The sequence below is a fragment of the Diabrotica virgifera genome, chromosome 5, assembly GCF_917563875.1.
Source record: "Diabrotica virgifera virgifera chromosome 5, PGI_DIABVI_V3a".
NCBI lineage: Eukaryota > Metazoa > Arthropoda > Insecta > Coleoptera > Chrysomelidae > Diabrotica > Diabrotica virgifera.
In genome coordinates, this window is record NC_065447.1 from 54,495,611 (window position 1) to 54,520,726 (window position 25,116).

Genomic DNA, 25,116 nt, shown 5'->3' on the forward strand with positions numbered 1-25,116 from the left:
GACTTAGCATCATGTCCACCCGGCACGTAAAATCTCCAAAATCTCTCAACTGGTCGTCCTTTACACAAATATCGAAAGACTATAACTAATTGAAATTCACCAGCAACGTCTGTGGTTTCATCGGCAATCACTGCAACATAAGGAGAATTTTCAATTTCTTTCTTAATTTCCTCGTGGTAAACATCTAACATGCACTCCAGTAGTTCATTTTGTGTTGTTTTTGATGTACCTTTAAAAGATTTGGAACTTTGAATGTGAACCTTTAAGTCGTTGTCTAATTCAGCGCTAAAATTGACCAGCTCCTTAAATATGCCTCTGTTGTCTGAATTTTTCGTTTCGTCGTGACCTCTTAGAGCTAACTCAAAAGCTCTACAAAACCTTATACAATTTATGATTTGATTCAAGACATATCGATTCTTATCTACCTGTTCATTATGTTTAATTAGAGTATCACGATAAGCTGAATTTAATTGGGTTTTTATATTTAACTTACCAAGCATTGAAAAGCTAAAAACGTTATTCATGTGCACTTTAGATTTTTCATGGGATTTCAATTTCTCCCATATATGTACAAGATCATCGGTGCCTTTGTTTGACCAAGTCTCGTCACCTCCAAACAAAACGCATACAAAACAGAAGAGTTTATTAGTTTGTTCGCAACCACACAACCAGCTATTTTTATCATAAATAATTTTATTAAACTTACGACAGCGAAGTTTTTGTCCATTTCCACTTTGTTTTTCAATTTTTAAATCGGGTAAAGGCCGACCGAGTTCTTTAATTTGTAGTTTTTTTTCTAACGAAAAACCACCAAAAGAGTTTTTTAATATACTAATTTGATTCATTGTCAATAAATAAATTAAACGTAGAAAATAATCAAAATATTATTTTTATACCTACGACACCCACGATCACAACGCACTAACTAATAATTACAAATTAAAAAATATAGTAGAGTATAAACACAAATATACAATACAGTAGTAGACAATAAACACAATAGCGTCAAGCGAACGCGTAAAGAAACTAGAAATATGTAGATCTAAAACATTGTATCTTAAGATCCACTAACTTCCTTTTCGAGATTTCGAGCCTGGCACGGAGACTCCAATTTAAACGTATGTTAAAAGTGCAATACCACTCTCTCTCTGTCACTTACACAGGATGCTCATACAATCTTTCTCTTTTCTCACGAGCCACTATGCCGTTCGGCACTGGGATTTTTATGATTTTCATCCTTTATCCGGTCAGCTGTGGGTGGCCAGAGACGGTAGATTTGCATTGCGCTACACAGTTGCCAGATTTGATATAATTTATAAAAATAAAGAGAAATATTCACAAAAAAAATAAACAGGCATTAAAATGTTTTTAAGATAAAAAATATGTTTCTGCATAGTTAGCAAGGTAGTGCCATGGCTCTATGGCACTACCTCACGGGCCGCCACTGATTAATATTATGTGACACATGACAGAAGCTCGAAACAAATGACTGTGAATGAAAAGCCCTATACTGTAAAGTCAAGGTGGGACGGACATAGGTACTTATAGTTTCCAGTTTTTATTTAATTAAAAATGGTTATCTGTTGGTGTAAAATAAATTGTAGTGTACCTATTAATTAAATTAAAAACAAAATTAGAAATTCTAAGACAGATTAATAATTTTTAAAATGCTGTGAGATTATCGGTGGGCCAGATTTTTTATGAAAAAAAGGTAAAAACAAATCAGTAGTTAGCATCAAATTTTAATGAATGCATACAGATGAAACATAATTTTGAGTCGTCTTTAGCTTATAAGATGTGTTAGTGGCAAAACTTAGTGGTTATTTCGGCAAAACACTCGTGTAAATAATTTTAATTTAACGTTTTAGAACTGTGAGGTCAAATGACAGAACGAATTGTTTTCCTAGAGTTATCGTCCATCTTTGAAATTTTGAGCGCTCTCTGTCGGAATTTAATTTTGCGAATACTTGATTTAGACGTTCCTCACTTCTTACCCTGTCCTGTAGTCCTTTTCCAGCAATCCTTCTTAAGATCTTCATTTCGTTGGTCTCCAGATGTCTTCGTGTTTTGCTTGTATCTGCTCTTGTTTCGGCCGTGTAAGTCATAACTGGCCCAATAACTGACTTATATATTCGGGCCTTTGTTTCCAATCGTAGGTGTTGATTTTTCCAAATTGTGTCGTTTAGGCATCCGGCCGTTCTACTGGCTTTAATTATTTGGTCTTTTTCGATATTGTTGTCGGCTGATAGATTAATTCCCAGGTATTTGAAAGTCATCACTTGTTGTATAATTTGATTTTTTAACTCCAATTTGCATCTTATTGGTTCTTTGGCAATTACTAATTTTTTTTGTTTTTTGGGCTGATATTTTCATATTCATTTCTTTTGCGTTAATGTTAAACTCGTGCAGTAATCTTTGTAGGTCGTCTTCGCACTCTGCTACTAACACGGTGTCATCAGCGTAACAGAGTATTTTTATTTCTCTATCGCCCAATTTGTACCCTCTTTTTTTCTTCACTTTTCGGTGTTAAAATGTTGAAATGAATAATAAACGGCGATAATTGTTTTATTTTATAACACAAACACTGTACAATAATAACTTTGCTATGTCTTAGCGAATCGTGTCATGTCAAACTTATACGTAATAGTGAGAGAATCGAGAATTATTCGCGTAGTAAACGTGGGATTGTCCAAGCTATGGACATACGAGAGGAACGAGAAAATTGTGAATCGTGAATTCGACACTTCAAGACTACATTCTTAGTTGTGCTAAATGCGACTGACTCACGCTGGGATTGGTATCTAGCTGACTTAATTCTGAACCGTATAAGCAGTCGGCTTCTTGTGGATTTTTACAACGAAGGAGAAAAATCAATCAACTTTTGTGCTTGTCTAATTTAAATTAGGATAGAACCAAGATGAACCTATCTAAGACCTTAATTAGACCGGTTGTTACATATGGGATGGAAGCAACAACGATTAATAAGAAAGAAGAAGGTAGTCTTCTGAAATTTGAAAGAAAAATAATGAGATTGGGCCACAATGTAACAATAGAGGGAGAAATACGAATGAAAACAAATGCCGAAATTGAAGAAGAATTAAAGAGAGAAAATATAGTCAGATACATAAAATCGCTTCGCTTAGAATGGATAGGACATATACACAATCAGATATGTTGAGAAGAATAACTAACTGGACACCACTAGGGCCCAGGTGCAGAGGAAGACTCAGAAGAAGATGGATGGATGATGTAGAAGAAGACATAAGAGCAATGAATGTGAAAGACGAAAAAGTTCAGTGCAAGGACAAGAAGAAATGGAGAAGAGTCACGAGAACAGCAAAGATACACAGCAAGCTATAAAATGACAGAGGACTAATACACCTCACCCAAGAATAGGATTTTAAACGCCATGGCGTTAGCTATAATCCCTAGGATTGTAATGCTTAATGAGTGAATGCATGAATTTAAATTAAAAGCAAATAAAACCTGTTCGTCGATCGCAACAAGAAAGGTTGTTTACGAGTTTTGGGAAACATAAAGTTGCAATAATACCGAACTAAACTTGATCTTCTAATCCGATCTAAATTAATTCATATGTGGATTCAGACCAATAAATTGTTTTTGTGAATGTTGGAAACGCTTGAAAGAAGCATAATTGTTCTCCGAGTAACGAGTTTGCACTGATTTTGTATAGAATTTCTATAAAACTCCAGACGAGTCCCATCCTGAGCACCAGGTGCCTCGGAGACTATGGCCGCCATGATACTCATATTCAGCTACCCCAAAAACTTCGGAGTAGTAAGGTTAGCGCCGGACTCCACTTGCGATTTTCTAGTCGCCCGATTGTTTGGTCGCGAAGATTGAATACATTGTTTCAAATACAAGTCAATCCACGATTATTTAGTCGCAAATGGATTGACTTTTATTTGAAACAATATGTTTAATCTTCGCGACTACAAATCGCAAGTGGAGTCCGGCGCTTAAGCTCATTTCCGTCAATTAAATTAATACGAATTAAAAATTATTATTTTTCACCACTTTGGTAAATGTATTTCCTTGTTCAATGATGCAATTTTCATTTCGACATCACCACTTTAGTCCACAACATTTCCAAACGCTCTTTTAAATTTCATTGAGATCCATCCAACTACAAAGAATTGGTAAGTATTGTATACAAAAAAAAAAGAATGTGTGTCTACTTTGTACGCACGTAAGAAGTTATACATACATACTTTCATATGATTCCAACGAAGTTAATATGTACTGTAGCAACATTTATATTATTGAAAAATATTACTAAAAGATTTTTAAATTGAAAACTTATTGGTCCATTTCCCTGGTGACACCTCCATGGCTTCTAAAAATTGCAAGCCAGATGGATGCTGAAGCGAAGAAGACAAGAGGTAATTCAAAAACTTACAATTCACGACCCCGTCTGTTCAGCTGGTAAATTCCAACGGAAAATGGACCTAGTTACTCAAAGGAGTAAAGACCAGGTGGTCAGACTAGCTGAAGTAGACGGGGTCGTGAATTGTAAGTTTTTGAATTCCCTCTTGTCTTCTTCGCTTGAGCATCCATGTGGCTTGCAATTTTTAGAAGCCATGGAGGTGTCACCAGGGAAATGGACCAATAAGTTTTCAATTTAAAAATCTTTTAGTAATATTTTTCAATATTATAAATGTTGCTATTAGGATTGAAAACTTTACCTTTCAATTGCCAGATGACGCTAGTCACCTAATCCATACACGTCAGTTGCAATGTGCGGGTAAGCTTTCATGGTTGGTCACTTCGAGAATGGAGCAGTAGGCCTATGTCTCTCCGATGAGACTCCAATAAGAGTCGAAAATCGTCGATTCAGAGTGCTGGACAGTGCTCCGTATTCTAAGTGAAAAATAAGATTGTTTTGCCTTCGCATTGCAACTGAATAAAAATGGAATTTGTATTTTATAATTTATTTATATTTTATTTAAATATTAAACTATTTTTAATACTTACTACTTTTCAAAAAATTTTATTAAAACAATACCAAAAATTGGAAAATAAAAGAATAAAACACACACAAACACATTGAAAATGCCACAAAGAAATGATTTCTGAACAATAATTGTTGGCAAAAATTTTAACTAAATACGCATTTTCTGAAAAAAAAAAATTATACCGGGTGGTGAATTGGAAAGCGGGCCATAGGAAACTCAATGTAAAATTCTAAACTGTTGAATTTCTGCTTCCCTAATTATTTTACATCAAAAGTCATAAGAAACTATTTGTAGAGAATTGAAATCTGTATTGAAAACAACTGTTAATATTGTTCTACGAACAATAATTATTTTGTAAAAATATAATACATTTTTCAGAGTAATACGCCAAAGTTAGGCCACACGCAATACCATAATGTGTATAAGGTTGCATTTGTTGACAATAAATTTATTATATTAACAATTTGAACTGTCAATTTTTTTATTTATTTTATCACTTATTGTTTAAAACACAATAAAGTTGATAAGATACCCTTAATTAAGGAGAAGTATTAATAATAAAGATATCTTCTTCAGTCAATAATGTGCTCACTGTCAGTTAAATAGTAACGTGTGGCCTAACATGCCCACACGTACCTACTGCGGTAAATACATTATACTTTTTCAAAATTTTGGAATGTGTTTAAATCGTAGAACAATTGTAACTTCTGTTTCTAATACAGATTTCAATCCTCTACAAATAACTTCTGATGATTTTTGATGTAACATAATTAGGGAAGCAGAAATTCAACAATTTAGAATTTTACATTGAGTATCCTATGGCCCGTTTTCCGATTCACCACCCTGTATAACAAATATACTTACAATCATAAAATGTATAAAAAAAAATAAAAACTTACATTGAGATTCGAAGCCTCGTTTATTCGGGTGCTTAGGATTTGAATTCGAAGTCGAAGCCTCTACTCATTTAGCCACTTACACTTGATTTTTGTGGAATTAAAATACAACAAGACAGAGTAAGAAAACTATATTAGATGAAGATTGGTAGAAATTTTGTTGGTAATCAATTTGTGTAAATCAAAGCATTACCTACTAGATAGGTACATACATTTTCCAAATAGGTAAGTTTCTATGTAATTTTTTATTACAATACTGAAACATTTACAATAATTACGTACCTGTTGCTTTTAAAAAGTATTTAAAAGTCACTACAATTATAAACTTGCTTTTTTCTATGTCCCCACAACAACAAAAACTAATATACACAATATTTGTTTACCCATAACCGACATATTGAACAATTGTTGACAGATCATTACCCAATCAGTAATTACCCAATCAGAGCCCGTATAACGTTTGAGCTGCGCTTAGGACCAAGACTTTTGATGAATTCGCGCACATATAAATTTACTCCCAACGCGCCTAAAGAAGTATAACTACAAAAATTGTATCGCCTATACAAAAAAATTCGGATTGATTGCTACACAAAAAGGCTCACGTATATGTCACAGATGATGAGAAATAAATGAATTATTCGAACTTTAATACAGAGTAAGGAGATACTTAAAAAAATTGTAAGTATTTACAAATAAAATTTTCAGGAAATAAACGAGTCAAAAAGATTATGATGGAAAAGAGCTGTGTGTGTTGAGACACAAACTAAGAAGATACCGACCAGACCAGTCGCAGATTATTGTGTAATGTGTGTGGAGTAAATGTTTTGTTACTTAGTAAAGTCGACTTATTGTCTTTACAAAATGATACTTATTTTATCCGAATCTTTGCGGTCCCTCAAACAGGTATGCAGGTTTTTTAAAATAAAATGTATGCCGTATAGTTATAGGCAACCAGTATTACAGGTCAACTTTTTAGAGAATTTTATAAAAAATTTAATGATTATTTACCTATTGTATTTACAAAAAAAACCTTTTGGGAATTATAGTGTTTTTATAAAGATCAAACTTTATATATTACGCCTTTTACTATTCCAAAGAGTGTCATGAGATTATTTTTAAAGTAAAAGTTAGAGAAAATGTTCTGAAATTCTTTTCTTGTGCATGTCAAAGTTAAATGTTTTGTTTATATGAGATTAAGCTACGATTGATTGTAATAAAAAGTAGGTATTATATAAAATAAAATATAATTTTCATTGTAATCAATAGTGGCTGAATCCCACGTAAACATTTTATTTATAATTTAGATTTGTTATGTTGGCGTCAGTGCTTGCCATGCCAGCATTGAAATGTCACGTCACGTCATGTGCCTACGTCAGAAGTAATGTCACATTTGTCAAAATAAAACTATAATTACAAAAATGGCTGAGAAAAAGAGAGGCAAGAAAAGAAAAGATGTAAGTGTTTAAACAATCATTGATATTTGTATTTATGTTTACAAAAACAAAGATAATGCTGTAGTTTATTATCACAATACAAGACGTAGGGTTTTTTCGGTTTCAACAGATCTTAACTTAACATATTGCAAAAATAATTGTGCAGGTAATCAAAAGTCCACAAACAAGCAAAAAAACCTAAGAAAGATTTTTATTTTTAGAGGTATCAGGTTATACATTCCGTCTGGGTCTTATACGATATACACTACAGACATTGTTAAGTTTCTGCAACGTTTTTGGGTGATTAGTATCCCATTAAAATTCGTAAAATTTGCTAATTCTGCGTCATATTTGAAAACATTCGTTTTGCATGATGCATACTATTCAAATTATAAAGAAAAACTAAAAAGTATGTGATCAATTAGTGGCATTCATTGTATTATTACTTATAGCAACTGATTGTACAGTTAATTCTTTTCAAATAGCTATCTACTAATTAAATAATTAATTGCAACATATTTTAGTTAAACTTTTGTCATTTTAGAGCATTCTATTGCTGAAATATTTTGTGCTTAAAAATTAGAGCATCCTACTTGTTTGTGACCATCCATGCATTTTAGAGTGATGACTAACTGTACTTCTATTGTTATTTACATATCTGCTGGCCATAACAGTACTCATTTATTTCCTGTGCTCTGATTACACTATAAAAACGGGGTTATTGCAATAATACCTTGCTTGCAATTTAAGTAGGGTTTGAACATAAAATAATCATTGTGTGACTTGTTCACTAGTTATTTATTTGATTGAATATTTCAATATACACTATCTTTTAATGAAGTTATTGGAAATTCCAATATTAAAAATTAAGGACAATTGCCTATCACTCCTTTACTTTCATTTCTGTAATATTTTTTGTTGTTATATTCCAGTGTTCTAAATTTATTTATAGACTTAAAAATTTAAAAACCAGCAATTTTTAACTCAATGTTTAAATAGTTTCTTTACTATTTCTTGATGTAATATCTTAAACTAGAATTCAAACAATAAGGAATCCATGTAATTTTCCCCTTGTTGCCATATTCTAAATTTGGATTTTGACATGCCATTTCTATTACATCAAGCATTTTATTGGCTAGAAGTAGTGACGATTATATATATGAAGTCATTATTATATTTCAGGGGTGACAAAGCTCCTTGATAATCGAGCCATTTTTCAAAATTTGAAATTTTTCGTGAGCCACAATTAAACAATCATTTAAAAGTGTAACAAAGCTATTAAATTTTTCTGTCACTGTTTGGACTACACAAATTTTAAACTGAAATAAAATGGTTTACCTCGTTGATTCAAATATGCAAATAATTCTACAAGCAACCTTTACTAATTCAGGATACTTCAATTCTTCATCATCCTTCCATCTTTTTCTCGGACAGCCTACTGATCTTCTATCGTCTCTCAAAAAACACTGTCTTTAACAGTATGTCTTCCCATATGCCCATCTTATCTTAGCTTTTACATATTTTACGATGTTTTCAGTCCATACACAGTCACCAATTCAACTTTGCAGTGCCTTCTCCACTCTCCTGTCAATTCATCTCTTTGAGAGGGCCAAATATTATTCTGAGAACTTTCCTTTCAAACACCAGTAGCTTATTTATTTCCCGCTGATGTAGAGTCCATGTTTCACTTCCATATCTAACAAGCATTTGCACTATTATGCTCTTTTCCATACAGCTATTCTTGCTGACACCTCTTTTTATATGTGGTTGTCATTTGTGATTAGCGCCCCTAGATATTTAAACTCTTTTACTACTTCGAAGTTATGGTCATTATTAGTTATGTTCTACCAAACTCTTGGTCTTGGATTTTTGGTTACTTACTAATGTATTTCGTCTTTTCTTCATTTATTCAACGGCTTAGACAACCTGTTTCTTCCTCGAGTTGTGAAAACACCTCTTTCATGTCTCTTGTAGATTGAGCGACTGCACCTAGATCATCAGCAAATGCCAAAAATAGTTTTGATCCTCGATTCGCAAATCTCCCTGTCAGCTCAGATGATATTTTACTTATACTCTGGGCTAATTAGCAAAATACAAGGAAAAGTTATTTACCAGCAATTTTATTGCTGGAATCGAATCTTATTATTGTATGTATTAATAATATAGGTATGCAAAGTCAGCAGATAGTGTGCTACTTTTTTTATAAACAAAATGGCGCCCGAAAATCGTCTTTTTTTCAATTTTTGCTCTATAACTCCAAAGATTTTAACTTTACACCAAAAACACCCAAATAAAAATTGACCGCAATTAAATTCTGCACAGAGACGTGTTTTTCCCGATTCAGTTCGACGAAAACTTTCCCCGGAAAAAGCGGGTTTTTCCAACAAAATCTTTAATTTTGAACTCAAATTTTAGATAAGTAATTGTTAATCAATATTTAAATAACTTGGTAATGTAAAAGCCCTTTTTGTATAGATTATAATTCCAGAAGCCCATGGAAATTGAATAAACAGTTTAGCAACAATTAAATTGTTAATTAAAAATTTACGGTCGCTATAATAACGACAATAATTATGATGCATAAGAATATCTATGATTTTTTCATAAAAAGACACTAAACCCATCTAATGTACCTACTTTACAGAATTGAAATTAGACTATTTAAGCGGCCTCAGGAATATTTTAAAATTATAAACAATTTTTTGGCTTATAAACAAATAGAATATCTCGGAAAATATTAAACTAAATTAAATTGTGAAAACGGTATTCGAAAGACAGCGGCAGGACGCTTCTTTTAAAAGAAAAAACTAATTATGACGAGTGGTTCCTGAGATACAATCGGTCAAATTTGACCGGAATTTACGGCAAGGATATAAACAATCGGATCATAATTTTCAAACCGTCACCTTTTTATTTTTGTCCTCTTTCTCCACACCAATTTTCATATCCTTAAAATACTCATAACATATATTATTATAATAAAAACTATCGATAATACGTGTGAAAATTGCCAAAAATAGCAAAATTCCAATCAAAAATTAGGTTGGAGAAAATGTAACCCTCAAAGTTCAAAATCGGTATATGTTAAAAAAATGCATTTTCTCGGCTTCCCATGGAGCAATTTCCTTCATTCTTTTTTTGTTCCCTAATAACTCGAGGAGAGCCATCGAACTAATGCATTATTAAATGTCAAACTTGCTTTTGTTTTGTTATAATAGATTAATTTATTTATAAGAACAGAAAACTACATATTTTTTCCAGTTGTAGGCTTTTTTTTAGATAAACTTACTACAAGTGTACCTTTTAAAGTTAAAAACATAAATATTCTCATTTGAAAGCTGAATAATTATTTAAACAATTTTTATTTAAACAAGTTAAAATTTTGTGTTATAATAAATAAATTAATTTATTATAACAAAACAAAAGCAAGTTTGACATTTAATAATGCGTTAGTTCGATGGCTCTACTCGAATTACTTGGGAACAAAAAAAGAATGAAGGAAATTGCTCCATGAGAAGCCGAGAAAATGCATTTTTTTAACGTATACCGATTTTGAACTTAAGGGGTTACATTCTCTCCAACCTAATTTTTTATTGAAATTTTGCTATTTTTGGCAATTTTCACACGTATTATCGATAGTTTTTATTACAATAATATATGTTATGAGTATTTTAAGAATATGAAAATTGGTGTGGAGAAAGACGACAAAAATAAAAAGGTGATGGTTTGAAAATTATGATCCTATTGTTTATATCTTTTCCGAAAATTCCGGTCAACTTTGATCGGTTGTATCTCAGGAACTACTCATCATAATTAAACGTTTTTTCTTTTAGAAGAAGCATCCTGTCGCTGTTTTTCGAATACCGTTTTTATAATTTAATTTAGTTTATTATTTCTCGAGATATTCTATTTGTTTATAAGCCAAAAAATTCTTTATAATTTTAAAATATTCCTGAGGCCGCTTATATAGTCCAATTTCAATTCCGTAAAGTACATTAGATAGGTATAGTGTCTTTTTATGAAAAAATCATAGTTATTCTTATGCATCATAATTATTGTCGTTATTATAGCGACCTTAAATTTTTAATTAACAATTCAATTGTTGCTAAACTGTTCGTTCAATTTCCATCGGCTTCTGGAATTATAATCTATACGAAAAGGGCTTTTACGTTACCAAGTTATTTAATTATTGATTAACAATTACTTATCTAAAAGTTTAGTTGAAAATTAAAGATTTTGTTGGAAAAGCCCGCTTTTTCCGGGGAAAGTTTTCATCTAAGTAAATCGGAAAAAACACGTCTCTATGCAGAATTTAATTGCAGTGAATTTTTATTTGAGTATTTTTGGTGTAAAGTTAAAATCTTTGGAGTTATAGAGCAAAAATTGAAAAAAACACGATTTTCGGGCGCCATTTTGTTTATAAAAAAAGTAGCACACTATCTGTGGACTTTGCATACCTATATTATTAATATATAGAATCATAAGATTCGATTCCAGCAATAAAATTGCTGGTAAATAACTTTTCCCAAAAATGGCCTATTCTCCGATAATCAGCCCAGACTATTATTACATATTCTAAGGCCAAATTGAATAGCAACAGTGATAAGGGGTCTCCTTGTCTAAGTCATGATCTTACACAGTCTTTTATATTTGTTGTCAGTAATTTAAGACATTTTAAAACACAAAAATTAAAAGTAATTCAGGTACATTTATTGAGAGCCACAAATATAATCCTTCAATGAGCCACAAATAATTCTTCAAAGAGCCACAGTTTGGCCACCCCTGTATATATTTGGTCAGATGGTAAATAGTAACTGATGTCTGTCATAATATTGGAGGTTAAATATAATGTCAAATTATTGTTTTCAAATTATATTTTATTTATTTAGTTTGTATTTTAAGTTTTATATACTGCAATCGCCAGTTAACTTGGCGACAGAATACACACAACGTCATAGAGACTGATGACTATCCCCTAAGCCACTCTGTAATTTTTTGTTTGTGCGTCTCTCCAGTTAACTGGCGATGACTATAACAGTTTATTTTTTCACCAACTTACATAACCTTATATCGGACTATGTTAGTTTGACATAGTAAAGACAAAGAGAAACAGTGTAGGCTGTAGCAGCTTTGATAAATAAGTACAGTCGGAAAAATAAAAGAATACCCATGAACGAACATATAAAACACGCTTTATTTTCCTGTCACCGTGTCACAAAGAAAATTGTCCAGTGCAAGTACATGTAACAATAATTATTACATGTACTTGCGCTGGCCAATTTTTTGTGTGACACGGTGACAGGAAAATACAGCATGTTTTATATGTTCGTTCATGGGTATTCTTTCATTTTTCGTACTGTATGTGTTTTTTATTTGGCAACAGCGCTGTCCTGTCAAACTTGACGGTAGCGAAACAACTAATATATGAGGAAAAATTTGTTGAATTTGTTTGCTGTTAAGTTTGTACTGGTGGGTTTTGTCAAAGCTTCATAACAGTGGAGTAAACTTGCCTACAGTTGGACCAATTAAAAACAAGCATTACTGTGCGGTCATTTTGACTTACTCCTCCTGGTTTAAAAACAGAGCATAGTAAAGGACATCGCACATATCTTATGGAAAATATAATGTCACTCAAATTCAATAAAATTTATACGAATAGATTCGTTTTAAATTAACGGTCAAATCTTATCATTGCTCCAATTCCATATTTTCAATAATAAGAGCAGAAATTGATATAAATAAATCTGAAATTAAATGGATACGTACATAAGTTAGAGAGAGAAAAAATATTTTATAATACCCAAATTGTCGGTACTCCATAAATCAGCGGATTAGTTTCACTAATCCGCTTAGGCCCAGCGGGGTTTAAGCTCTTTTGAATAGCACCCAGAGCAATAGTGATTGTAACTGACAGTTTTACTGACTCCAAAAATGTGATTTCGATAAACTTTAATTGCAATTTGCGCCGTAATTAATCATAATTAAGAGTTGGCGCAATGATAAGATTTGACCGTTAATTTAAAACGAATCTATTCGTATAAATTTTATTGAATTTGAGTGACATTATATTTTCCATAAGATGTGTGCGATGTCCTTTAGTACTTAATTATTTTTTGCTATATTGGATCGATTTTGACCAACTGGTAGTGGCTGAAAATTACTCTACAATCAATAATAAATGATCCTGAAAGTTACTATACAACTAAGAATAATCAATTACTTTTAATGGGAAATAAAATAAAATGTTAATAAAATCAATTTTTTTGGTAAAATTGTGGCTTATTTCCCATTAAAAGTAATTGATTATAAAAATGCCACAAGAAAATAGCTTCAGAACAAAACTAAGAATAAAAAATGCTTGTAGCATTCACATGCAGTTTATAATAAAATAAAATTTTAGCTGAAAACACTTCTTCTTCTTCCTCTTTATAAGCAATTATTCTTGTTCATTAGCAGATTGACCTATATGGAAGGTTGTCACTCGATCGTTTGCATAGTTTGCCAATACTTCTGCCAATTGGTGAGTTATATCTTGCTATGTTGACCACACCGGTCTCCCTCATTCTGTTTATGTGGTTATTCTCTTCTTTTTTCTATTTAGTGTCCATTAGTTTATCTGTATGTTACATTTTCTTATGATGTCTTCAAGAGGAGGAGGTCTACAGCCAGGTTAGCACCCCACTGATAGACTTTAAAACCATACAGCTCATAGAAATAGGAATCTGCTTTAGAACTAAAACACTAGTTTTTGAAAATTTATAGTCGTTTGTAGATTAGTAATTACAAATGGAAAGTTTTTAATAAAAATTAATGAATGTACACTTGTACACTCTCATTATTCTCCTTTTTTCAATGAAAAAAGTCTTTAACTGTAAATTTATTAGAGGTATTAATAGTGATAGTAAGAGGTAGAGGTAGGTAGATAGAGGTAGAGGTAGTAATAGTAATTAGAGGTGAGAGATAGAAATTATTGTTAAAAAAGCTCAAGGCAGGTTTTGTTTATATTTGATATAGAAATTATTGTGTTGTATGTTTCTGACAATGAATCTGTCAAAATATCCTCAAGTTGAGTAAACAGACTATATGGTCCAATTCAAACAATTAGATGTGCACATCATAGATTTAATGACATCATAACCCAATGGTAGAAACTTGACAGCAAACAAATTCAACACATTTTTCCTCATATATTAGTTTCTTCGCTGCTGTTTAGCAGGAAAGCATTGTTGGCAAATAAAAACCATGTATTTATTTATTTACCACCGGCTATACTATTTCTCTGGTCTTTAAGAGTGTGAAACAAAGATAACTATCTGTACTGTAAATGTCAAACTCATGTTAGAAGGTTATGTGAGATTTTTATTTATAGGTGTGAAGTTGGTTAAAATATAAACTGTTCTATGAAACTGTTTACACACTAATTTTTGTTACTTTAGTTTCTCGATTTGATTTTCATTCAAATTGTTACATATTTTAATTGAATTGTATTGATATTGTACAGGACACCCTGTATGAATAATTATGTCAATGTTAATATTACTGAATAGAGAATTGAATAACCTTTCAAATGAGGTAGCACACGACTCCTATTCCCTATTTAAAAATAAGGGGTGGGGGAAATGGAAGGGAGGGGGTTGCCAAATGACAGATATATGTACCGTAAAAATGTGCCCCCCTTAGATCAAAAATCGACCTGTTTCGTCATTTCCTTAAAATCTAATAAATACTGCCATATATCGAGGTGGACTGTTTTCTTTGGCCCACTCTGCATAATAATTATTTACAATAAAAATAAACAACTAACATACAACTATACAACTAAGATAAAGCATAATCTTAAAATGTACACAACTTTTTGACTACTTTTTAAATTAACTAAGACATACTAAACAAATCAAGTTGAAAATGGTTCTCATTAAAAAATCCCAGGATTTGAGAAATTGGTTTATAAAAACAGAAATTCTAAACAGGAACTATTAGTGGAGTCACTGAAGGTGGATATGAGCTATTACCTCCGATTTCGTTGAACCTCCATCGATTTGCATGAAAATTGGTGAGTGGTTAGAGGATATCTCAAGGAACAAAGGTGACATGGTGTTAACTTGCGCGTTTACCCTGGGGGTGGATGCCACCTCTTCTCGGGGGTGAAAATTATTTTATTAAAAATAACCCCATAATTCGATAGAGAGACAAATTTCAAGCAAAATTTGTTATATAAAGTTATTAAAATAAATCAAAACTTTTTGAGTTATTAAAGATCAAAAATTTTACTTTTTCTTGAGAACAATGCATGTTTTTAACCAATTTTTCATCAATAACTCAAGAAGTGTAAAATTTTACAAAAAGTTATTATTATCAAAATTGAAGCTAATAAAAATGAAATAAACCCCTTTCTACAAAAACCTTTTAGTGTCAACTTAAAGTGAGTTATAGGTAATTGAATGTATATTTTTTTCGGGGAGTAAAAAACTCTAAGTATTCAAGCTGAAATAACGGGAAATTGATGCATTTTATAACATATTGTCAAAGTACTTAAAAATATCTATTAAATGAGCCCCCGAACATGTTGATAGCGTTAAAACTTATGCTCCAAAATTTTTTCAAAACTTATCTTTTAAAAATTTTCCTAAAAAATGTTATTGTTTTTTTTTAATAACTCCGTTCATGTTTACGATATCAGGTTTACCTAAAAACTGTTTGAAAGCTAATTCGAAGTGCTATTTAAGCATGTTGAACATAATCTTTTAAACACATTACTTTTTTAAAAATAAAAGGTTAAATGACCCCGATTGCATGGTTCCCACAGCAAAAATTTAAGTTTTAAACGTTTCTATCTCGGTTATTTTTTACCCTATGGAAATACTAAGACAGGTAAAATATTTGGCAGAGAAAAAACTAAAATTTGGTCATATATAATTTTTTACGAATATTGAGTATTTTTGGAGTTATTATCAAAAGAATATGAGAATTACAATCATTTTAAAAATTATGATTTTTTTTTAAATTATATCTTTTTTTCAAAAATATGTATTCCAAACCGGTGAAAATTATCGAAAACATTACTTATGCTAATACAAAGAAGTTATTGTAAGAATTACTATAAATTTTATTTTTTGTGGAAATGGCGTATGTTTTATTTTTCACTTTTTCCTAAAATATTCGAAACGGTCCTTTTATTTTCATTATAACTTGCTTAATTTTGACGCTATTACCTAGTTCTGAAGTTCATTTGATAGGTATTCCGAAGTACTTTGGCAAAGATTTAGAAGGAATATTTTATGCATTGAATCGTTTTCCCGTTATTTAAGCTTGAATACTTAGATTTGAGTACTAGTCGAAAAAAATACACATTCAATTGCCAATAACTCACTTTGAACTAACATTAGTTTAGTCCTTTATGTGAGGAATGTATTCAATTTTTTATTATCTTCAATTTCAATATTAACCACTTTTTTGTAAAAGCTTATAGTTTTTGATTTATACGTGAAAACCCGATTTAAGACATGCATTTTTATAAGAAAAAATAAAATCTTTGGTCTTTAATAACTCAAAAAGTGTTAATTTATTTTAATAACTTTATATAACAAATTTTGTTTATAATTTGTCTCTCTATCGACTTATGGCATTATTTTTAATAAAATAATTTTCACCCACGAGAAGGGGTGACATCCACCCCCAGGCTAAAAGCGCAAGTTGGCATCATATCACCTTTATTCCTTGAGGTATACTCTAATTACTCACCAATTTTCATGAAAATCGATGGAGGTTCAACGAAATCAGAGGTGAAAACGTTGAGTGACTGCACTATATAGAGAGAATTGATTTGTAAACTGTGTTCCTTGAAATTCTACATAATATCCATGACTATAATATCCAGATCTTTCGCTGGTTCAACTCATTTGAATGGTATATAAAGTTTAGATGGTTAACATGACATGAAAAAGCTATCATAATCTATTTTTTATACAGTATGTCCCTGTAAGTTGTATCCATATGGAAAACTTTTTTATTATTAATTTTACGAAAAAAGTTATTCTTTATAAAAAGCTCTGCATAGTCCAAAACCTAAGATTTAACCATCAAATATAAAATTTTTTGAATATTATATGAGGTATGTCAAGAAGTTTGAATTTCACTCAAGAGTAAAGTAGCTTTATTTTTCACAATATTGAAAATTGCTATTATGAAAAGTTGTTTGGAATTAAAAACTGTATTCTAGTATGCAATTACATCCTTCTAATTGAATTTTTTTTTATTATGGATAACTAACATTATTTTCAATGTTGTTCTGAAGCTATTTTCTTGTGGCATTTTTATAATCAAGTATATTCAATTGGGAAATAAGCCACAATTTTACCTAAAAATGATTTTATTAACGTTTCGACGCCCAAGTCGAGTGTCGTTGTCAAAATACAAAATAATACTAAATAAACAAAAATGTTGTTGCTTAGTAAAAAATTCTTCTAATAATTTATTTAATCTGACTCATTTATATCGGCAATTCAGACACGTATTATACATTTTAAAGTAGACGACTTTAAAATGATATTGCCAATATTGATGAGTTGCGTTCCTGGGACGACTTTACTAAAAGATAGTTCATTCGATTACATGAAATATTCTTAAGTTGGGATTGATTTCATGTAATCGAATGAACTATCTTTTAGTAAAGTCGTCCCAGGAACGCAACTCATCAATATTGGCAATATCATTTTAAAGTCGTCTACTTTAAAATGTATAATACGTGTCTGAATTGCCGATATAAATGAGTCAGATTAAATAAATTATTAGAAGAATTTTTTACTAAGCAACAACATTTTTGTTTATTTAGTATTATTTTGTATTTTGACAACGACACCCGACTTGGGCGTCGAAACGTTAATAAAATCATTTTTAGGTAAAATTGTGGCTTATTTCCCAATTGAATATACTTGATAACATTATTTTCAGTTATTTTAATTCAGATAACTCTTTTATTATTAATTTTACGAAAAAAGTGATTCTTAATAAAAAGTTCTGCATGGTCTAAAATCTAAAATACAACCATCTTATGTCAAATTTTATCAATTTTATACGAGGTATGTCAAAAAATATGAATTTCGCTCAAGAGTAAAATACGTTTATTTTTCACAATATCGAAAATTGTTATTATGAAAAGTTATTTAGAATTAAAAACTATGTTTCAGTATGTAATTACATCTTTCTAATTGAAATATTCTGAACTATAAAGGTACTTTACTTTTGATCTAAATTTATCTTTTTTGACATACCTCGTATAAAATTGATACGATTTGATATAAGATGGTTGTATTTTAAGTTTTAAGCCATCCAGAACTTTTTATTAAGAATCACTTTTTTCGTAAAATTAATAATAAAAGAGTTATCATAATTGAAATAACTGAAAAAATAATGAGTTATCAGAACCGTGCGGTACATTTTTTCAATATGATGTAAGTTTTCGAAATGCCGCCCCTTAAATATAACTTAACTTTTATTTTTATTAAAGCAATGTCAAATAAACGTCAAATTGAAAGGCAGTTTATTTAGAAGTTCTCCTAAAAATTATTAATTTTTAAGGTTTTTTCTTAACTTTTTGAGTATTACGAGTAGTATAAAGAAGTACTAAACCAGTGATCTGTAAGAAAGTGTGAAATTTAGCGCCTAGAAGTTAAATTTCAGGAAACAAATAATATGGAAGGTATACCACCCGAACCTCCAGATAAAGGTAAATTTTATGTAGAAATGGAAGGAGATGGGATGATGGAATATGAGGAATTAAATAAAAATAACAATAGAGTAAATAATAAGGTAACAAACAAACAAAACCAAACAAGTAGTACTATTGAGGTAAGTAACAAATTTAGTTGCAATAACGATGAAACTTTGACAAATTTAAATCAAACAGATAAGTCAGGTAAGCAAAATTTAAATAAAGTAATAAATTTAAGATTAAAACATAGATATCAATTTGGAGATAATGCACCTTATATAGTACACATAGAAAATAAAAACGGTAACATTGGTCGATTACACAGGATCGGCACGGCCCGTTTGATTTTAAGTGCAGTACCTGAAATTGAAAATAATATCACACAAATTACAGTAGTTGGTAGAAATAAAATCAAGGTAGAACTAAATAATTTTGCTAGTGCTAATAAATTAATTGATTCTCAAATTCTTAAAAGCAAAGAGTATGAGGCATATATTCCAACGTTTTTTACTCAAAAGAAAGGTGTTATAAAATTGGTAGATAAAGAGATAGAAGATAATGATTTATTATCATTAATTAAACCTAGATTTGGAATTAAATTCGAAGTATTACATGTAAAAAGAATTATGCGGAAAGTGATTCAAGATAATGGTAATACTAATTATGTAAAAACAGGAACCGTAATTGTCACTTTTAAAGGTCAGTCTATACCAAAAAATGTAATAATAGAAAAAATGATATACGAGGTGGAAAATTATACACCCAGAATAATCCAATGTTTAAAGTGTTTGAGATTTGGGCATATAAGTGCCCAATGTAGAGGAAAAGATAGGTGTGAAAGATGTGGCGAAGAACACAACAAATCTAATTGTTCCAATCCAAATAATTTACTTTGTGTATTGTGCAAAGGAAAACACAGCGCTACTGACAAGGGAGCAGATTGTACAGAAAGACAAAAACAGGAATATATTAAAAAAGTTATGAATAATGAAAATATAACATATTATGAAGCTAATAATAAATATAAAAAATGTTATTCAACAGTAAGTAAAGACCAAGAAAATACTTCAAATAAATATACAATATCTAAACGAAAAAGATCAAGTAGTATTGATTCTAGTAGTGTAGATAAAGAAACAATGGAAGCACGCAGAAAAATTTTGCAAACACCAAGAATACAAAGTCAGCCTTGTTATAATTTTAATAATCCCATTTATTCTAACACAACACAAACACAAAAAGATAATCAAAATAATATAGGAGAAATAATAGTAAACTTTATTTCAGCAACATTAAATCAAATTAATCACAATTTAGATAAAAAAACGTTGGAATTATTAAAAAACAATATTTCACAATTATTATTACCTCGTGATGGCTAACGTTTCATTTCTTCAATGGAATGCGAGATCAATTAAAACAAATAAGGGTTATTTAGAAAAATTCTTGTATGACAATAAAATAGATATAGGATTAATATCAGAAACTTGGTTAAAAAAAAGTAATTTTATTAACTTTACTGGTTATAATGTCTTTAGGAATGATAGAGATGATGGATATGGTGGAGTAGCCATCCTTTTGAAAAAATTAATAAAATTTTACAACAGTCCTACTTTTCACCAAATTAATGACATAATGTGCAATAGCATATCAATTAAAATTCAATCCGGAAAAAAGTTAAACATTTATTCAATATACGTAAAACCAAATCTTAAAATCACTCTAAATGAATGGAAAAAGTTTTTTAATAGTCTAGAGAAGCCTTTTATAATTGGTGGTGATTTTAATAGCCACAATTATGTTTGGGGTTGTAGTACTGTAGATACTATAGGAAAAAATCTGTTAGAAGCTATTGAGGACTGTAATCTTGTAATTTTAAATAATGGTAAAGAAACTTTGATGCGTAGACCGAATAGCAATAATAAATCTGCAATAGATCTTACAATATGCTCAGCAAATATTAGTCATTTTTTCGATTGGGATGTTGTGGACGAGACATTAGGATCAAATCATTTTGCTATTATTATTAAGTCAAATATTAATGTTAATAAAGCGGAATGTGTAAATACAAAATTCCAATGGAACATAAATAAAGCGGATTGGTCTCTTTTCTCTTCTATCACTGATAATTTCATGGAAATAGATAATAATTTAAATTACCAACAATTTTTAAATAAATTAAACGAATATTGTAAGATATGTATACCGGAGAAGAGAACAGGGACTAATCCACGATTTAGAAAAACTTGGTGGAATGACAATTGTAAAAAGGTAATAGAAGAACAAAAACTAGCTTTACGCAAGTTTAAACTACAGTCTAATATACAAAATTATATAAATTATAATAAATGTGTAGCGAAAACCAAAAAAGTTGTATTAGAGAGTAAGCGTAATGCATGGAGAAATTTTTGTAAAACTTTAAACAAAAATACACCAATTAAAGATATGTGGAATCAAGCCAAACGATTACAAAACATTTTTAAACCACAAGTAAATCCAGTGACTGAAGGAGAATGGGTTGAGGAGTTTTTAAGAAAATTATGTCCAGATAATATATTTTCAAAAATTAATGTAATGGAAAGAAAAAACTCTATGCATCCACTTTCAATTCCATTTAGTTTCTGTGAATTAGAAATAAGCCTTAAGAATAAGAAAAATACTTCTCCAGGTATAGATAATGTACATTATATTATGTTGGCCAATTTACATCAAAAAGGGAAAGAAACACTATTAAATTTTTTTAATCAAATATGGTTATCAGAAGATATTCCAGATAACTGGAGAGAGTACCGGGTGATTCCTATTCTCAAAACAAATCGGAATCCTGATTCAGCAGAATCTTATAGAGGTATTTCATTGAGCTCCTGCATAACAAAAACACTGGAAAGAATGATAAAACTTAGGCTCGAAAGTTGGCTAGAAAAAAACAATAAATTATCACAAACACAATTTGGATTTCGAAAAAATCATTCTACTGTGGAAGCTGTGAGTCATTTGGTAACAGATATAAATTTAGCGTTTACGAAAAATTCTTCAGTAATCGCTCTTTTATTAGATGTTGAAGCAGCATACGACAACGTTAATTTAAATATACTATATAACAAAATGATACAAATAGGTCTGCCAGAATGCTTCTGTCAAAAAATAATAAAATTGTATGACTGTAGAAAAATTTATATATCGGTAAATAATAACACATTTGGTCCAAGACTAGCGATGGGTGGTTTACCTCAAGGAGGAATATTAAGCCCTTTGTTATATTTAATTTACACTTCTGATATAGAAAAAAATTTAAACTCAACAAAAATTTTACAATTTGCAGATGATATAGTTATTTATCAAGAAAACATTAAAATAGAAAATGCAGTCAAATCCATTGAAGAAGGAGACAAACATATTAAAATATGGAGTGAATTACATGGACTAAATATATCTGATTCCAAAACCAAATTATGTATTTTTACAAGAAAACGAAAAGAAATACCCAATCACATCTTAATAAACAATATATCCTATCCTGTACAAAGTTATGTTAAATATTTGGGTATTACTCTGGATAGACAGCTTCTCTGGAAAGAACATATAGACCATATAGTTAAAAAAACAGAAAAAGGAATAAACCTTCTTCGATTCGTATCACACTTACGTTGGGGAGCAGATCCAAATATTTCTTTGTTGTTATTTAAAAATAATATAAGAGCCATATTCGACTACGGATCAATATTATACAGTGACGCATCACAGTGTCATTTAAATAAAATAGACAAAATCATTAATAAATCCCTTAGATTGTGTATAGGAGCCCTAAGAAGTACACCGATAAATAATCTACAAGTTGAATGCTGTGAAATGCCGATGGATATAAGACGAAAAAAACTTGGCATCAACCTTTTAGTTAGATTGTATGAAAAAAAGGCAAGTTTAATTTCCAAAATACATCAACTGTTTTTAGCAGACTTGACAGAAAAATATTGGATAAAAAAGAAAACTCTAAATATGGTAGATTTATATTCAAAAATGACAATATATGATAAACAACTTTATAAATATGACATAAACCCAAATTATAATATTGACTTTAATAGTATGGAACAAGTTCAGGTATACTTTTTAAGGGACTATAGCAAGTTGCCTATATCTTTAAGAAAATTAGTGTTTATCTCCGACAGTTCACAAATGTTCAAAGATTATTGTATGCTATATACAGATGCATCAAAAAATATTGAAGGTGTGGGATGTGCCTATTGGGATAGCAGTAATAAAATTAGTAAAATGTTTAAACTAAATTCTATTATGAGTATATACACAGCTGAATTAATAGCGATAATGGAAGCACTAAAATATTTATCTAATATAAATCATTCAAAGTTTATAATTTTTAGTGACAGTAAAAGTTCTCTTAGTAAAATTAGTGCTATAAATCCTAAATCAAAAGTGAACTACATTGAATTATATATCATAAATAAAATTAAAGAACTTCAGCAACAAGGAAAGTCTGTTAAGTTGGCATGGGTTAAAAGCCACTGTGGAATAACTGGAAATGAAATGGTAGATGAATTGGCTAAAAACGCGGTGACACAAGGAGTATTAACCCATTATCTTTGTACGCCAAAAGATATTGAATCAAATTTATTCAAAGAGATTAAGAAAGAATGGAAAGAAAGGTATATTGATGAAAACGTAAATACAGGAAACCACTACAGATCAATCAGAAACTATATAACGGATAAACCTTGGTTTTCTAAAATGGAGTCGACAAAAGATATGATAAGAACCATATGCAGAATGAGATTTGACCACTGTCTTACTCCATCATATTTATTTAAAATTAATATAGCTGATAGTCCACAATGTATTTGTGGACAGTTGGGCAATCTACAACACAAAATTTTGACCTGTTCTCTTATCTCTAATAAAGTTAATATGTTTTTAAATTCACTGTATTCTTTGACTGATGTCCACCATCCCATTAATTTAAATTATTTATTAACATTAGAAAATAATGAGTTGGTATACCGACTATTGTATAAACATATTTTAGATATTAAGCTTAAATTGTAATTGTAAAATATAGAGTAAGTATTTCTTGTAAATTGTTATATGTTAAAAGAAAAAGAAAAGAAAAGAAAAGAAAAAAAAAAGAAAAGAAATATAAAAAAAATAATAAAATAAAAATAAAAAAAAAATAAAAAAAAATAAAAAAATAATAAAAAAAAAAAAGAAAGAAAAAATATAAAAAAAAGATATATAAAAAAAAATAGAAAAAAAAAAAATATAATAATTAAAAAAATATAAAAAAAAAAAAAAAAAATATGTAGATAAAAATGAATGACGAACTTGGACAGTCCATAGTAAAATAGCTTTCGAATGAAGTAGAGGGCTAAAGAAGAATGTTGCAGTTTTTGCTGTGGAACTCTGAGAACATCATTTGGAAAAAAATTAATAAAAATATATATATATATAAAAAATTATTAAAAAAAAAATACAAAAATAATTATTTATTAGTAGAATTGTTTATTATATTAGTATTAGTTTTAGGATAAGATACGAAAAAATGACTAATAAAATAAAAAATAGTAAAATTGGCGAATGGATTTAGTGTCCGCAGTCATATAAACCCAAACAAACAACAATTTTTATTAAATGCAACTGCACAAATGAACATACTTTTGTTTTAAAAACAAAACATAATTTAAATTAAATGAAATACGTATTAACACTAAATAACATTTACAAAAATTACAATTTTACCCTTCTGACTTTAATTTTGACAAATTCGTCAATCAGATTGGTGTCTTCCAAAGTAGCAGCCAGTGAGGACTCTACTGAAATGAGTGCAAATTTTTTTAGTTTTGTTTGTCTTATGGAGCTTCGAACACCGTTTTTAATAATTTTTAATTTTGAAAAACTTCTTTCCCCACTAAATACTTAGACAGGGAGTGTTAATAAAATTCTTGGCGATACAACTACATTTGGGTGTACAGAAATAGTTCAAAACTTCTAAAGGTTTCATGGACTATGTTATCATTTGGTATATATCACACAATTCTTCTAGAAGATTTTGCCTGCATATTCGATTCTTTTTCTATTGAAAGTATTGA

At 29.9% G+C, this 25,116-nt stretch overlaps 1 protein-coding gene across 1 annotated transcript in view; it reads left to right on the forward strand.

Annotated features, from left to right (window-relative positions):
• The first annotated feature begins 7,189 nt into the window (after positions 1-7,189).
• The window catches only part of LOC114339306 (translocation protein SEC62), a 92,172-nt gene continuing 74,245 nt past the window's right edge, over positions 7,190-25,116 (forward strand). Inside the window, exon 1 of the mRNA XM_028289944.2 lies at positions 7,190-7,326. Within this exon, the coding sequence (XP_028145745.1) occupies positions 7,291-7,326 (36 nt within the window). The 5' untranslated portion in view covers positions 7,190-7,290. The remainder of the gene's footprint in view (positions 7,327-25,116) is intronic.